The sequence below is a fragment of the Seriola lalandi genome, unplaced genomic scaffold, assembly GCF_002814215.2.
Source record: "Seriola lalandi dorsalis isolate HSWRI2012SDOR001 ecotype SW California unplaced genomic scaffold, Sedor1 jcf7180002054874, whole genome shotgun sequence".
NCBI classification, from domain to species: Eukaryota; Metazoa; Chordata; class Actinopteri; order Carangiformes; family Carangidae; genus Seriola; species Seriola lalandi.
The window spans coordinates 54898-72853 of record NW_019525427.1 but is presented as its reverse complement, the minus strand read 5'-3'; the positions used below and the strand labels follow the sequence as shown (position 1 = coordinate 72853).

The window sequence follows — 17956 nt, the reverse complement described above, 5'->3', positions numbered from 1 at the left end:
CACAACAGCAGACCATAAATGAAGCATTGTGGTGCTACAGAGATGCCCCTGGTCTACAAATCATATCCTCCAGATGTAAGGGAACGTGTTTGTTTGGTTCAAGCCCCAACAAAAATCACATCATCATCATTTTGAAAAAACTTCAGTGAAAAGGAAATACAAAAACCATCATCCAATGGGAAATCGTGGCTCATATCACAATTACAGTAGGATTTTTTTTGGCATATCATGCAGCCCTAGTTTGAACATCTCTGTCAAGTTCATTGTCACACAGTATATTCCATCGTTCCTCATGTGTGACACCATGAATGAGTCTAATGAGAGACTGTACAGAAGATGCTTGTTCTATTCACCGAACCTTGAGTCCGTGATGGCAGCCGTTTTGTGACCAGCTATAAACACCTTTGGCTTCAGACGTTGTTGGACGACCTATTGTGCAAACTAGTTCATCTATAGCATGTTGAGACTGTGAGTCAAATCAAGTAAACCAAAAATCACATCGTGTTTCATTCTATACCACAACTCTCAAGGGTTTTTGATCACCCATAGTTCTTTACGATGACAAAGAAAAAGATCCAATCTAGGGACTGGAGATGAACCAATTCCTCTTCTCCTCTTCCTCTTCCTCTTCCGATAGTTCAATTTATATATCTACTGCCAGAGATGTCCGTCCCCAAATATTAAATCTGCACGCTCACCGCACGAAGCTCAAACATATTTTGATGTAAGTGGAGTGAGCAGCCCACCATTACTGAATGAATGTAACAGATAACGGAGACAGAGTTTTATAATTACATCGATCACATTGGCTGATACCCAGTCTGCTTAATTAAAGTCAGTATTGGCACCAATACTGATCAGATTGGTTCATTCCTTCCAGGCAGTGAGTTATCAAACAGCCTTTGACTGATCACATGTAGCTCATGTGCAGCTGTGCAAAACTATTTAGGTATCACTTGTCTCTGTGACACTCTGTGTGTGATTCTCCAGCTTGTGACGTGTGATACTTTACTTGATTTTGTTTTGTTTAAAATACAGACACGGTGTGAAATACCTCTTATACTGGAGGTGGTTCTGCTCTGAACAGACTTTACTGCCAACCAGGACAGGCAAACATGATGTCTGTACTATATGTGTTCTCTACTGATGGATATTTCAGTGATTTATTACATTGCAGATACGTTAACACAGCTACACTAAATACAAACAGAAAGCTGCTAGATACACATCAGAAAAGAATGAGCCCGATAAATCACTCAGTCATATATAGTATAGTTTTCTCATATAACTATAATAGCATTTACTGTAACGATACTCTCACCTGAAATGAAGCAGGTGAGACTTAACTTCTCGTGTTCATCATCTGCATTTATTTATGATTTTGCAGATTCAGTCAGTTAAAGAAAACAGACTCTGTAGCCATTTAACATCAGTATATCATTACTACATTCATTTTCTGGCATGTTGCCAGTTTTGCACGTCATTTGTTGTGACACTGGGTTCTGTCTGGCAGTAAAGTCTGATTGTTTTATGGCTGAAAACAGGAAGTGGGGGCTGTTCTTCCTCCACAAATGGAGCTGAAGCTTTTTTGGTTAGCAACAATCTCTTTGACTGGGAGAAAAATGTGGTCTCTAACTGACCACAATTTGATTTGTTTACAGTAGTGATATTAAGACACCACAGTCATTCATTTGGACCAGTTTGTGTGAGAGTAACAGCTGAAGGGCCAAATGCTCGTCGTGTGCTTATAAACTCCCACTACCTTCTGCTCCTTCTCTCGATTCTCACTAAATTAGGAGATGACATCAGTTGGAACAAACTCACCATCACCAAATCACAAGTTCGATGGTTCAGCCAAGTGTCAGTTTGTGTTTTACTGTGACGCTCCTGTCTGTAACTGCACGATTAAAACAACATCTGACTGAGGGAGAGGGAGAGAGAAGGTCTGTAGACTTTTATTAATGCAATGTGACTGAGATGATGCATTTAATTGCATAAATAATCCTGTATTTGTACACATGCTCACAAACTGTTACTGATGCATCGTGGAGGCATTCGTCTCCGCCATACCTTCCACATACACTCGCTGTCACTGCTCAACCCTCCTTATCTTTCTCTAAGTATGATGATTATGAGGAGCTCCAAAGCTCCTGACACGGCGCCATAAAATAACTTAGAGACACCTTAAATCATCTCCCCTGGAGTGCTTATTCCCTTTTGCATCTGCCAAATGTCTTTTGCGTGTAATCTTTTACATAGAAATTTTAAGGCTGCCTAGAGTTGGACCTGATTTGTAGCTCGTGTTGATGCTTTAAGCATTGAGTGATTGTGCCGCCACAGACATCTAAATGCATCTAACGGCAGCCACCTAATCTGGCAGCCAGATGAGAGTTTGCTGGATCGTTACCCAGCCCCATAACAACCAAAAATGATGCTTCTACAACAAAACAGTAGTATAAGTGGGTTTTCATGGGGTTACAAAGAGCAATTTGTGACTTTGATATGAGTTCGCTACCTTAACGCCTCATAAAATAAAGACTCAGCAACTTGTAAATCATGCACCTTAGTCACAGCCTAAGAAATAGAGGTTCTCTTAAAATGCTTAGTTCTGTTGCACTTTCTATTTATTTCTATCAGACTTGGCAGAGAGAGGCATGTAACCTCGATATGTCTTGATCAGAGAAGTTATATTACAGCGTGGCATTAGAGAACCTCTCTGAGTGAGCACACACTGTACCTCCTGCTGTCAAGTCTCAAACCAGTGGCATTTCCCTGAACAACAACCCAGGACTGGAAAAAGAAGGGTGGTAAACAACAGGGTATACACAACAACCGGCCGCTTTGAAAACCCTCAGGTAATTCTGAAATGACACAAAGGGTCTCTTGCCGTTCGCTTGCTTTTCCACGACCGCAGAGAAAGCTCGCGCCTGCTGGGCTCGACTGCTGGACCTGCCGTGATGCTTATCGACTGACACGCTGCCGTCAGGGGGTAAAGAGCTGGGTGGCCGGGGCACGAATAGGTCAGATAACAGCCAGCGACATGGCGTGGGGCATCTGGCAGGGATGCTGCATGATGGAGGGTTGCAGAGCTAACATGGCAATGAAGAAGAGTTTTTTTTCTTTGTGGGTGGTGATATTTTTACTTTTTATTCAGTTGTATGTCACTATACCTGTCATCGTGCAACAACTTTGCATCTGTTCAGAGGGATTCAGTGATTGTCCAGTTATAGCCTAGCATCCATAAATAGTCACAGGAGGCCTGTGAAGCTTTGAAGTCCTTCAAATGCCACAAGTGGTGTGCATAGGGCTGCAATAAGAGTGACACATTATTTAAAAGTCTGGAGGTTGCTGTCTTTAACAAAAAAAAACAAGAGCAAAAGTGTGTTGAAGTGTGTTTTATCTGCTCTAACATAAGCTACAAACGTTAGCATGTCTGTCTAACTAGCTTACTAGCTACCTACAGTAAAAACCTAGCATTACTTCCAAAAACAAGGGGCATATCATTAATATTGTGTGTGGGTATAGTACATATACATGTTCAGCACTGTAAAATTTACTGTGTAGGAGCCATGTTGCTAGTATATGAGCGTTTAAAATAACAATATGTGGCTCTTTGGTTTGAGGAAGTTAGCGCTTGAGCAGCTCCAGCTATACTTGTGTTGTGTATAGCACCATTAAAATTTGAATTACATTTTTATTATATATTGATAATACCATAATGTGATACTACGACTCACTAGCTCTGCCATGCAATACAATGGTACTTTATTTGTTTATCTCTTTAACATGTGTAATTAACCAGTTCCTGGGACATGAAGTGTTAGCCTCAGTCTTTTAGCATGCTATCATGTATGTAGCCGATGAAGTGCATATTTAAAACCCTTTCACGAGTTTTGTGTTTTGATACAAATCAGCCTTAAAAATTCGACTGGAGACAGTTTGCAACCACCTCATGGAGATTTAGCGTTAGCATTGGCATATGCTAGCTAGCTACAGCTAATTAAAACTGCTGGTGACAGTCATAATTTCAGCTGACAAAATCCCCAGTTGGTGGCTTTTGTTTCCGTTTGAATTTTAAAAAATGACTGCTAATGTTGAGTGGTAAATCTGCCCCCTGTAATCACTGTATATATGTATTGTGTGCTTGATAGCTGTAGCAACAGTAACTAAGGGGGGTGGGGCTTAGTGAACGTTCACTTGCTCAGACAGCCCTGTCTTCATCAGTTTGTTTAGAAATGTCACAGGAAGACACGTCGGACTAGAACTGCTGCAAAATAATTTTTTTAAATCTCTTAAGTAAAAACAGGGAGGACAGGGAGAGCAGTAGACCCGATTGCCACCAAATGTTTACTTTCAGTTGAACTGATAGTGTTGTCTTAATCATGAATACTGAGCAGGTTCGTATTTCTCTCACCGGATGACAGCCTCCGCCAAATGCCTTACATTTAAATGTAAATGTAAACAGAAAAAGGAAAAGGGAAAAGTGACTGGTCAAGCAGTGGTTTGGAAGATAAACACAGACATGATATGAGTCAGACGTTATGTTTCGTAAACATTTTCCAAAGGCTGGTCCGAGGAGATAAAGAGTAAACATTGGACAGGCATTATGAGCGCTGTAAGTGTGAAATAGTTGAGAGAGAGAGAGAGAGAGAGAGAGAGAGCGCACATATAAATGCTGGAAATAGATACAGGGTGTGTACTGAAGAGGAGACAATAAAGGATGTGGAGAGGAATGCAATTAATTAACTAATTGAGGTAATGTCCTGATGACAGATTTACAAGTTTGAAAGCCTCAGTGATTCACATTATCATATATGGACTTAAAATGAGCTGGTAGAATTAATATACGTGACTGAAAAATGGCCTCAGGAGAATTTCGATAATTACTGGCAAGTCCCACCATGTTGGAATAACACAAAACAATTGTCTATATATAACTTGTGTGTGTGTGTGTGTGTGTATGTGAGTGTGTGTGTGTGTGTGTGGGTCTGTGTGTGTTTGTGTGAGCAATATTTCCAGCTCAGTGGATTTTTATCTCATCTCTGACATTCTGGTTCAGCGCTGCTCTCCTGCTGCTCTCCTGCTGCTCCTTTGATCTCCTCTTCCCATTCTGCTCCGGTCTCCTCTGACTCCCACTCACTCTGACCTCCGGGGACTGTCTTCCTGACTGCGGGCCGCGATGTGCACTGCGTGAGGCTGGGGATCCGAAGGCGGTGGGCAGAGCCCGTATAGCCTGGAGGGTCACAGGCCAGCAGGAGGGACTTTAAGGGCTTTAGTTGAAACAATGGCTCAAATTGTAGTCACAGAGGTGGGAGAAGACAAGCAGAGAGGGTGGGGAGGGAGGGTTGGAGGTTTTTTTGCTTTGTTGACAGTAAATGTGTGGTTCACTTCCTGTAGAGATGTGAATGATTGAGCAAGGTTGCTGTGTGTGGGATTTGATGGTGGGTAGCTGATCATTTATGTTGTTTTCAGTGGACAACTTTTCTTCTTCCGGAAGCTACCGCTGGCTTAAGTCAAAAGTCCTCTGCTCTGCTCTGATTTGTTCACATATCCCACAGTAAGTTTTGATACGAGCATATATGAGAAGGTCACATCACCTGACATCACCACTTCTGCAGATACTGGAGTAAAGAGATGATCTAGGTTTGCAACAGCTTGATGTTTCATTCATGAAGAGTGTGCTTGTCTGCATGATTAGGCTTTGCATGCTGTTAAATTAGAAAAAGCATACTTATATGCACACTACATGTTAAGTGTTCACTCCAAACCACAGAATTATTTATTGTGATCCCAGTTGGATCTCCGTCAGGATGTTTAAAAATGGATACCACATCCAGGTACAGTACAGATGAATAGGCTGACAGGCTCTGTGATGGCAGGTGTGGTTACGCTGCCTAGGCTTGTTAACCCTCCCATTTATTCAGACTTGAAACCGGCTTGTGCATCCTCACCGGCTGGGTTCGAGGAGCCGGGGATCGACCCTGCAAACTCAGAGATCAACAGGCGACCTGCTCTGTCACCTGAGCCACGCCCCCTCTGGACGCACAGAGACAATAATGCATCAGATGCAGTATATCAAGTATATTACAAAATCTCAAATAGGCTAAATCAAGTGAAATGAAAGGAATATTTTGCAACTCCACTTTTATACATCATATTTTTCTTTTATTAACATACACTTACATTATGTCTAAAGTCATACAATCTCACTTTCCAAAATACTCTTAAATAAGTCCAGCTGGTGGTATACTCTGAAGTTGTAAGATGTAAAAACCCTTAGGAGGAGAAGGAGGCATCACCTCCTCTTCTTTGTGGTTTAAAACAGCTGAATGCTGGTGTTCTTCATGGGTTACGTTGGTCCTGGATGCAGGTATAGCTCCTCTTGTTTGGTTAGTCCTGTTTTCAAAGATGGTGTGACATATTGTTGCTCATGTACCCGTTTGAAAATCTAGAAAATACTAGTACATCCTGTCCAGTCACCATGACTATAATAAGTCTGTCCTGGTGCTGTGCAGAAGAGAGCTGATCCGAGAACTGATAGCGGTGGATGGATTTATAAGAAAAAGCCTTTTTCTCATTTTCCTCTACCAACTGCAGCACAGCATGACATGACATGATTCTCACTTCTGATGCACAGAAGTCACAAAAACACCAAATATTACAGCAGAGAACTTCCTTGTTGCAGAAAAACATGAGGTTTATATTTTGAAATGATTATTTCAGTCTTTCACTAAGAACTTTTTCTGAATTTCATCTATGATTTCAAAGACTGACACCCTGATATCTAGTATTTAACAAAGCTGATGTATCAATATATCAGCAAATCGGTCTATACCACCAGTTTGACTGAGCTCGTGTATGTGTGTGTGTGTGTGTGTGTATGTGTGTGTGTGTGTGTGTGTGTGTGTGTGTGTGTGTGTGTGTGTGTGTGTGTGTATGTGTCTGCTCAAGCAAAGGATTTGGAGTCGGTGTGCATGATTGGCACACAATGCAGATGTGTGGGCAGCAGATGCCATCTGGAGAAAGCGGAGTGGGCTGGTAGAGGGAGGGGATTTGGGGGACGGGGACGGGGGGGGTTGGGGTACTCCACTAACCCCCCCCCTCCCCTCCAGAAAAAAAGGCTGCTAGTTTGACGGGAAGATAAAGGAAATGATGCGAGTGTAATCAATCAAAAACACTGTGACACACATAAAAAGACGAGAGACACAACCCGCCCACTCACACCCTGTGTCCCGACCGCCATCACGGTCCGTCATTGTTGGTCCATAAAACTATGCCGCCATTGGTTGAATAAGATCAAAAGCACATCCCTCTATGGCTTTTTTTTTTTTTTTTAAAGGTTGCCAGGGCTTGTCTTCAGGGGAAAGTGCCTTTCATCTGGGGGATGTAGTTTTGGACAATCGATGTTTGTAGGTAAATTGGCCAATTTTGTTAGAGTACCAGATGCTTTGCAGGAGAGACTATAACCCCAGAACGCCACGATACAGCGTCCCAGGAGACCCTCAAAAACCTACACACACTTCTTCATCCCTTCCATATCAGCCTCCGCCTTTGAGCAATCCAAGATCAGGACTCCAGCGCTGCCCTCGCAGACCAGTTCGACATTGAAACACTTTACTCCGTCTCTCTCTCAGTGGCGTCCGCGATGGGAAAACAAAGCCACATTATGTCTGTTGAAGTGTGACAAAGGCAGGTCTATTCGCAGTGAGATCATCCCTATGAGAAAAACTCCTAGATGTTTCCTTGTATGGGCAGAAATAAATATATTTTGCCAAGCTTTGGAAGCCTGAGGTTGGTGTGACAGCTACAAAAAAAAAAAAAAGGCATGGGAACTGGAGCGCTTAGGATCTGCCAAACGTGGATGCTAGAGGCTACAAGTCTTATGTTTCCACACAAAGACACATTCATGTATGTTTGACGCTGGAATGATATGAGAGAAAAATGAATTCAGACACCTGCTGAGAGCGAGGAAAACTTTCTTGTAACTGTCTCACCATCACAAAAGCCGTTCTAAGCCAAATGGAAAAAAAAATGCATGCAGGCCTCATTTAAAGCAGAGCAGATTTCACTCTCATAATAATATTCAGACACTTTTCTGATTTCGTGTGATGGAATTCTGTTTTGACTTTCCACCCTTTGGAAAAGATCAGCAGTCCTACAGTTGATAAGGATCCAATGACTTGCCCAAGGACACTTTTCAACATGGTGGATGTTTTCCAGCTGAATCACTGTCTCTGTAATGTGTAAAAGGCCGCATTCCACTCTGAAGGAGACACAATATTATCAAAGCGCCGGCTGTGGATGTTGGGATCTATCTGAAGTCAATGGAGGACACGGAAGGCCCGAACCTGCCCACACAGTGACAATCTCCTCTGCAGATCGTTGAAAGGTTGCCTGCCGGCCACTGCGATGGGCACCTCTCATGGGGGCAATTGAAGACCTGTGTGGGAGGACATAAAAGAGCGAGAGCACCGGGGGCAAAGCCCAAAACCTGGGCACAGCTGGCTCTTCTCAAACACGAACAATGAAGCCTTTATCTGAAGAGAAACTGCAGGAGTAACATCAATTCCTGTGCATCAGTCACCTTCGGAGCTCCCCGAAGAACAGCAGCTCTGCTCTGCTCTGCTCTTATAGATGGATGAGTGTGCAGATTCATCATAAATACCCATAAAGCCTTGATAATATTAGAATAATAGCAAGTGACTAATCCAATACAAGCCCCGCCACCGATCACAAAACGGCATTGTCAATCCCACAAAGTGCAATACCATGTAATGTTAGCGGGGTCATGCTCATGCTTGTTCTTTAATCCAATTGTGGAGGCGGAACAGGCGTCAATATCTCCGCTAGGTGGCGACCTTGGTCCGATGCGGCTCACCTTGGACAGCGCCGCGCTTGACTGGAGCCAGACTACATGCAGGATCAGCACAGTGTGACTGCTGAGGAGCACAGAGGACGAAAACTGACGCATTGCATTTTGTGCATGTATCGATATGTGATCGAGAGGCAGAACATGTGTGTGATTTAAAGTTGAATAAGCGGTGATGGAAGTAGACGACACAGCTCTATGTGACATATAGGCTGCGCGCACGCACACGCGCACGCTTCCCAGTCGTTTTCACTGTTGACTAACAGGACATTTCCACCCGCAGTTTATTCTTGTAGTGTCAATCGGTGACTCAGACTCACAGTGAGTTATTTTACATCGCCTTTTGTACCTGCGGGGAAAAGCCACCTCACACACTCGCCACCTCACAGCGTCTCTGCCTGTGGTGTCCACTGGTAAATAAAAGAGTGAGTTGTTAGGGGTGTGCAGGGAGGGAGGGGTGTGGGGGTGTGGGGGGGTAGTTAATGATTATTGCCCCCCTTCTTTTCTCCCCCTGTTCACTGTGTTTCCTATATGGATTGACGGGGTCCGCGTCAGAGCGCACAGACATAGACTAGACCCGCCTCCCTGGCTGTGGTGCGCTCGGTGCGTCTCTCTCCCCCTGTGCGCTTCAAACCCATATTCCACTGGGAAAGAGAGAGAGAGGGAGAGAGAGGGAGCGAGAGAGAGAGAGTGCAGGACCCTGGGATAAGAGCAACGAAAGAAAAAGAGGAGAGAAAAACGGAACAACGACACAAATGGCACTCATGGCAGGGATTTTGTTCACGGCCACCTTTCTTGTTTTTGGAATATCTACATTTGTTTCGTCGGCACGGATATACCCCCCAAATGAAGGTAAGGTTATCGGGAGAAAAAATAACTGCCGCGGACTTCTGACTTCATCCTGCCCGCTCCGTGTGTGCGTGTTTGCGCCGCGGAGCCTCACTCCGTGGCCCCTATAGTTGCGAGTGCGTGGAGCCCGCGATGAGTTTAATGACGGGAAAACACGGACGGTCACCTTTTTACGCAGCGACTTTTGCGGGTTTCATGTGAACGAAACTGGAAGGAGAAGCGGTTGTCCCGAGTCCCCCGCATCGGCTGTTTTGGTTTCGGGTCGGGCTTGGATCGTGCCAGCTGCCCGAGCGGGGATACTTGTAGCCCGCGATGCGTGCTGATCTCTGCGCAGAGAGAAGGTCAAGCCGATCTCTGCTCGAGAAGCAGTTTAACGTTGCGTTGCATCGATGTAAACGGACCTGTAGCACAGAAATGAAGCGGATTTACGAGTCAGTGGGAGACCAGCAAATTCGGCACGGATCCGACTGAGCAGGCAGCTCTTTATTTATCAGTTTGAGAGCTGCTCACGGTGATCGCTCCTGCTGTCACAGTGCGATTAGGTGGAAAATGATTGTAGAGATTAAAGGGAAATAAATTATCGAAGTTTTATTGAGCTGTTAGATACACAGAGAATTAAAGAATAGTTTCATGCAATTATTAAATGATCTTAGTTTTGATCTTTGTTTTAGCAGGTAGAAGCTTCTTACTGTAAAGCGACCAAGCACTGAACTGCAGGATGTTTAAACCGAGCGTGTTGTGTCCCGACACTAAACCAGATCTGTGAAGCTTTCAGGACTGGAGTTGCCTGCTCGGGCTCCCAGCGCGCAGTACAGTCGATCCAGTTTCTAAATGTTGGGCCCAGCTCAGGTCACAGCCTGTTTTTTGTTAGTTTTTTGTACTGCAAACACAAATAAACAAAAGACTGGATTTAAAACAGCCTCATCTGATGCACGAAGTCTGTCTGCAGGACTGACTGCTCTGCCTCGGTCCTGATCGGCAGAGCAAGCTGTTTGACACAAGTCCACAATGATGCATCACGGGCTCAGTTTGTTCAAATATGAAACAAATGCTCCAAATTTAAAACGGATCAGTCTGTATTGTACCTAATAAACCATAATGTAAACAGTGGAGATGCATAAGGAGCTTATTAAGCCATTGATTTACGATTAACAGTTGATTACGCATTTTACCAACACCGAATTTTAAAAAACCCTAAAATAAATCCAAGCGTCTCTTTGTCATTTAATTCAATCGAAAATATGTTTAAATTAATGTTTTAATTTTATTTTGTAGGAGACAGACTTTCGCGTTTTAAATGCGTTTTGTTCCTCAACGACCAAGTTTCTGCACACGGCTCTCTAACTGATTCCGATCGCATTTAACATGCTCGAAAGCTGCTGCTGCAGCTGAGCAAAGTGAAAAATCATTATTTTAAAGACACTTGGGAAATGCATTTGTCATTTGTAGAAAAATCTTTTTCCTAACGAAAATCAATGGAAACGACGTCCGCGAAGCCCAGCAGGGATTTCCACACAACAAAACATTTGGCCTACACTTTTTATTCTCTCTCTCTCTGTGTACTCGCATCCATCATGAACATATTTCTATGGTCAATAAATCCTTTAACCATTATTCACATTTTCATTAAGCCTTTTAAAAAAACACAGCAGCCCCGTTTTCCCTCCTCAGTGTGTGAGACCTATAAGTGGATTATACTTGCCACTGCTGATCGCTGTATGGACGGACTGAGACAGCACGCTCACCTCTCCTATTCTTGTTTTCCAGTCACGTTATTGGACTCCAGAGCTGTACAGGGGGAGCTGGGATGGGTCGCCAACCCGACAGAAGGAGGGGTAAGTACTGCAAAGAAGTGTCCCCTTGTTAGGATGCATGATCCCCTATTGAGCAAAAATGGAGAGATAATATCCATTATTGGCAGGAGCTCTGGAGTGGACCGCCAAATAGATACACAGCCTTCTTTGATAAGATTTTGTCCTGGTGAGCCCTTTATGGGAATATCTTTGTCTGTGATTTATTGTGCAGCTGTCTGCACTGTAGGGTTATTAGACTCAGGGTGAGATCAAGGCGCAGCCTAATTTCCAGTGTCTTACATTTAAATATGGATAAATCAAGAATTTGCCATTTTTGTTGTGTGCCGAGATCCTCTGGATCACCCTCCAGGGCCCCATGGGGTCCCCGGAATTCACTTTGAGAAACCATCGGGTCTATAGGCACCCCTCCTCACCCCATTCTCCCCTTTCTCCTCGCTCCCCTTCTCTCTAACCACTCTGTAATGGTCAGATGCTGGGGCCGATACTGCAGCGGGCGTCAGATTTCCTGAATAGACGGTGGATTGAATCGGTCTTTGTGGGGAAACTTTATATCCCTTTCCACCATTGAGTCGAAGAGAGGGAGCGAGAGGGAGAGGGGGAGAGAGAGGAACTTGGCAGCTGAGAGAGGGTCCTCTGGAATGGATGAATAAAGGGGGAAAGTGCAGTGGGGTTCAGCTCTTGCCGCAGGACGACTGGGTCGGGCTTTAAGCAGCGGGGGAATAGTGTCGACCAAATGCGTGATCTCTCAGTCTAATTGGGATATCTACAGTGGCTCCGAGTGGGGGAAAGAATAGGGGCCGCAGTTGGGCCCTCAGTGGCCCTGATGTGCCACGGGCATTCGCTTGTTAGGGAAAGGTGAGGCACGTGCTTTGCCTTTAATCAAGGCTAAATTTGATCACATAGAAAATGGCCTGAGATGTATTTGAATGACTTACTTTCGGAGGCCAGCGGTAACCTAAATTAATCAATGTTCATAATAAGCACCAGTCAGACCTCCATTTGTTCTACTCACAGAAATGTGATGCACACAAGCACAAGCCTTTTAATCCTTTATGAAGGTTAATACAAATTATCAACAAATGGATGTGAACCCAGGGGAGCAGGATTTCACCTTCAGGCTCTGCTGGCAAGCTTTTCTCCATAAACTTGGCTGTTGCTCGCCGCACTCAGGTTCTTCCCCTTGGCCATTTTATCACAAACCAGTGATTGACAGGGTCCTGGCAGCCCCCGTCAAGCCTGCATTCACCCCCTCATTACGACCAATTGCCCTTATTCTTCCTCTTCCCTGCTATCAGAGGAAGGTGCGGCCTTATCTCGACGCTGCTTGATTTCCACAACAAAAGGGGTGGGGTGGGGGTTAAAGGAAGAGAGCAGAGTGGAATGGAAAAGCGAGGAATGATAGACATTTTCTCAAATCATACAGCCGCAGCTATGTTTAGCGTTATCCCACCCTCCTCTGGGGAAATAAGACTTTAAACCCGATTGTTTATGATAAGGCGTTGAATCAAATCTGGCAGCATAAACCCATATCTTCCACTGCCCCGTTATTATTATTATTATTTATTTTTTTCCTACAGTTTTCTAAATGGCTGAAGGTACGGCAGCCAAAGGCCTGTCTGCTCTTGTTTACGGCCCCAGCTCAGTCAAAGACTCTATTTAAAACACACCATGAAAAACTTGAGGGAACACACTGCTTTGAGCCTCTTAAGACATGCTTGTGTTTGCTCAACAGCGCTCTGTGGAGAGGGGGGAACTTTATCATAAGTAAAACAAACATTCCCCCTCGGCAAAAATAAGCCAGGCCGCGCTGGATAATGTAATCCATGCACCCCCACGTCAGCGTCTCCCTCTCCCTCTCTATGAGTTCATACTAACAACAGCGGTGAACATTTGTGCTGTCTCCCACTCCCCCGTCATGTACACAGATGTAAAGCAGGATCACATTAGATCATTAGTGTTGATTCAGAGACCTTTACTTTTTTTTTTTGTGTGTGTTCACACAATCCCCTGTTTTCCCTCCAGGTCTCTCAGTGTGTGTGTTTCTGTGTGTGTTTCTGTGTGAGTGTGTGTGTGTGTGTGTGTGTGTGTGTGTGTGAGATTGTGAAGAGGATTTTGTATACGACTCCCCAAGTAATTGAAGTGTAGGCATTACTGTGGCGTAGAACTAATTACAAACTTCCTTTCTCGCAGTTGAGGAGAAGCCATGAATATTAATATCTTTATGATTCTATATTAGGACCTAACAAGTCTATTAGGTGCCATTCATAAAATATGCATTAAGTTTAGCCATCAATTAATTGCTCTGCTGAGACTCAAATATTGACCAATCTTTCTCGCATTGCGCTTTGCTCAGTATCTCTCACTCTTGGCATAGAGCGGCTCTCAGTCGTGTGTGATGCTTCCTTACTCCATTTTAATTAGGGGAGCATTTAGTTCTGATATTTTTTCTGGATGTTCTTAACCTTTAGTAATACTGCTGCAACAGTTTTACTGCATTTTCCTTCTGGTTCAATCGTCTAATTTAATAATGGTTGAGTATGGTTTTCGGAGGTTTTAAGAATGTCCTTGTAACGTTTTTTAATGTTGTGGCCTTTCCCCAGTGGGAGGAAGTGAGTATTATGGATGAGAAGAACATTCCCATTCGGACGTACCAGGTGTGTAACGTCATGGAGCCAAACCAGAACAACTGGCTCCGCACGGACTGGATCCCCCGCGGCGGTGCCCAGCGCGTCTACATCGAGATCAAGTTCACCCTCCGAGACTGCAACAGCCTCCCGGGGGTCATGGGAACCTGCAAGGAAACCTTCAACCTTTACTACTACGAGTCCAACAACGACAAAGAGCGCTACATCCGCGAGAACCAGTTCGGCAAGATCGACACCATCGCCGCCGACGAGAGCTTCACGCAGGTGGACATCGGCGATCGCATCATGAAGCTGAACACGGAGGTTCGAGACGTGGGCGCCTTGACCCGCAAGGGCTTCTATTTGGCCTTCCAGGATGTCGGAGCGTGCATTGCGCTCGTGTCTGTCAGGGTCTTCTACAAGAAGTGCCCTTTAGCGGTGCGTAACTTGGCCCAGTTTCCTGACACCATCACTGGAGCCGATACGTCCTCGCTTGTGGAAGTTCGTGGCTCGTGCGTGGATAATTCAGAGGAGAAGGAGGTTCCCAAGATGTACTGCGGGGCCGATGGAGAGTGGTTGGTGCCCATTGGGAACTGCCTGTGCAACCCTGGATATGAGGAGCGCAATGCAGAATGCCAAGGTAAAGAAGTGGTGTTTGACTTACGTTTTCTTTTCTTTTTTTTTGGTCTGACTGGCTGTTTTTGCTCCTTTTGCTATTTATAGAGCTCTCTCTCTTTCCTTTGATGGCCTGTCTGTACTGTATCCTACCTCTCTTTCATTTCTCCCCTTCCTCTCTTTTCCTTTATGCCCGTTTCATTCTCTTTGTCCTTCCCTCTCCTCCCTCCCTCGATTCACCTACCTCGTACCCTGTGGGACATGGTTTTTTCTCCTCTCCTCGTCTGGTTGGGCGATAGAAGCAATGATGACTGTAAATGGAGTAATTAGCGGGCCCACTGGGAGGTGTTGTGCAACGGGGTGCATCCCAGGAGAATTGGTGACACCGGGTAGGGGAGGGTGTAGAGCTCCGACTGGTTCGCACCACCGCTGTGTCTTTCACCCCCACCTGCTCTTTCTCTTACTCCCAATGGAGCCTGAAGCTGGGAAGAAGAGATAGGCAGTTGTAGGGGAAGGGAAGGGGAGAGAAACGAGTTTATCATTCCAAGCAGGTATGAGAGGAGTGGAAATACACAGCTGGGAGATGGAGTTGAAATACTGCTGTTTGGTAGGGGGCAATAGCCCTTCGCGGACGATTATTCTAGTCTCATCTCATTGTGATCCTATACCAGGCTTTTTGATGAGGTTTTAAGGTCAGTGCAGAGCACCTCCTTCCACGCTTTTTAAAATCAGGAGCATGATAGAGGCTTCAGTGTGTTGCTGAATTCAGGAATGGCCACAAAACCTGCCAATAGATCCCTCCCAATTTCTGCTTCTAGAGTTTTCAAGCTCGGGCTCTCTCTCACGATGATTGGCATTTTTGATAGACTCTCCCCTTATTTAACTCGGTTGTTTCATTGCGCGCAGTAAATTGTAGTTTATGGTATGCAGCACTGTATTGTGGGTAGCGTCGGGTAGTATTCAGCAGCTGCTTTGTGGATCTCGCATTGCAGCATTTTGCCAAGCCGAGGCGCAGTTGTCAGCCGGCCAGACGAGTTGATGCTAATTCTGCCACGATGGTTTATTGGTGCACACCACCCTCCACCCACCACCTCCACACACAAAAAAGCAGTGGGCCACAGCAGTGAGGGGTCAGAGGCTGGGCACGGGTGATTAACAGGGGGATGGACCACTACACCTCTCCTTATTTACAAGGGAGCCTTTATCTTGGGGGACTAATTGCATGACAAACAGGTCTGGTGATTTAAGGGTACTACTGGCTGCTTGGGGGGTGGGCGGAGGAAAAAGGGGGTACAAGTGGCCACAGATGGATTTGTGTGTGTACTCGTGTATGTGTGTGTGTGTGTGTGTGTGTATTTGTTCCAAAAAAGTATAATTTGAGCCTTAAGAATTCACTTGGAATGTCGCCCATCTTCCCCGTCGCTGGGCTCGGATGGCTGCGGCCAGGTTTCTGTCCCCGGGGTCGGCTTCAAAGGAGCTCAGAGGAAAATGGAGGGGTTGAGTGAGGGAGACCAGAAGGTAGTTAGTTACAGACTTTAGGTAATTCTCCCCTGGACCGGCCCTCTATCATGCAGTTTACTATAATAACCTCTCATTTCAACCCTGATCTCATGCTGTATGTCATAACTTCAATTTGCCCACAACGCTGAAATAGAGTCCTTATCTCTCCTTTAATTCCAGTTAGGATAAATAGCTGTTAACCCTCCAAAGAAGGCAATAAAGGATTTGGAGCCCTTGATTTTATATGACTAATGCAGTCTCGTTGTGTCTGCCAGCCTCTGAGCTGGCAGTGTTGCTTCTCAAGCCAATATATCCATTTAGTTCACATATCACTGCATCTGCTTTGCCTTGTTTAAGTTTGCAGTGCCAATACGTCCACTCCGTTCACTCCGAGCTTCAATTACACTGTTTTAGATGTTTAACATTTCGCTCTCGGTTGGACCGTGGGGTAATGTGCATTGGGTTTGACGTTGCACTGAAAGCCCGAGGAAGTCGGTGCGGGTCGGCTCCAGTGACTCGAGGGTGAAAAGGTGCTGGCCACTGTCACTCTTCAAGTGCAATGATGAGCTGGTTAATATTCCTCAGTGTGACAGGCTCTATGGGAGAGGGGCTCAAGAGACTTAGGAGCTGTTTTTTTTTTTTTTTTGGGGGGGGGGGGTTGGATGAGAAGGGAGGGTCATGGGGTTATGTGTGTGTGTGTGTGTTTATGTTTTTTGTATTAAAAAGTTGTGTCAGCCGGTGTTCATTCTATGTGGCTTGATTTTGGTTCAAACTTTTCTTTCTAAAGGTTTTTCTATGGTGCACATAAGCTCAGTTGTATGTATGTGTGTGTGTGTGTGTGTGTGTGTGTGCAAGAGTGTGTGTTCGCATACTTGTGTGTCTTTGCTTGTCTTGTGTTCGTGTGGGGTTATAAGGCCACCCCGGCCCCTGGTTCCCAGCCCAGGATGAATGGGCTCTCCTCCATCATTGTTTGGGGCAGCAGCGGAGCCGACTGAGGCTGGTGATGTTTTTCGGGGTGGGGGGGTGGCAGAGTCGGGGGCTGATGGGGCACGTAGAAGTTGTATTCTCCACCCCTGGCAGAGGTCAGGGGTCGCCCCCTTCTGCATCCATCTTAGCGCTGCGTCTGACAGGGTCGTGGATCCAGGATTGATTAAGATGTCAAGGTTTTGACAGCTGTGGCGGGGAGGCAGGGGGGGTGTGTATGTCTGTCTGTGCTCGAGGTGGGCCAAGGGTGGTTAGGGTGTACACTCCGGGCCAAGGCGAGAGGGGCAACCAGGGCACCGAGGGCCAAGGGGGCCCCCTGATCTAAAGAGAGGGGACTGTTTGCATTTGGGATCCCTTTCCGTGTTAACCACCTCCTCCCCCCAAACACACACACACACACACACACACACACACACAAGCGCTGTGAGGAAGGGTGGGGGTCAGGATGTCCCCTCGCTCCTCATCTGGTGAGGGGGTTCCTACTGTTGGAGGGGTGTTGACGGGAGGGAGAGATTAGAGAGAACTACGTATCCCATTAAGGGGAAATGATAATTACCCTTAACAGCTTTTTTCCGCCGATAAGAGAGAAACTTTTGAACGACAGTGTGTTCAGAGCAGTGAGCTGTGTTTTCAGGAGAATCTGCAGATTTCAGGGTGGGTTTCTATGCCTGTGTATGTGGCGGGTGGGGGGGGTGGTGGTG

The 17956-nt window shown here is 45.5% G+C and overlaps 1 protein-coding gene across 2 annotated transcripts in view; it reads left to right on the top strand.

Annotated features, from left to right (window-relative positions):
- The first annotated feature begins 9444 nt into the window (after positions 1–9444).
- Positions 9445–17956, top strand: part of epha4l (eph receptor A4, like) — a 57167-nt gene continuing 48655 nt past the window's right edge. The window contains exons 1-3 of one of the 2 annotated variants that reach the window (XM_023428410.2): positions 9445–9721; positions 11486–11553; positions 14133–14796. In XM_023428410.2, the coding sequence (XP_023284178.1) occupies positions 9625–9721; positions 11486–11553; positions 14133–14796 (829 nt within the window). In that variant the 5' untranslated portion in view covers positions 9445–9624. The remainder of the gene's footprint in view (positions 9722–11485; positions 11554–14132; positions 14797–17956) is intronic. The other variant, XM_023428408.2, reaches the window with a different exon arrangement.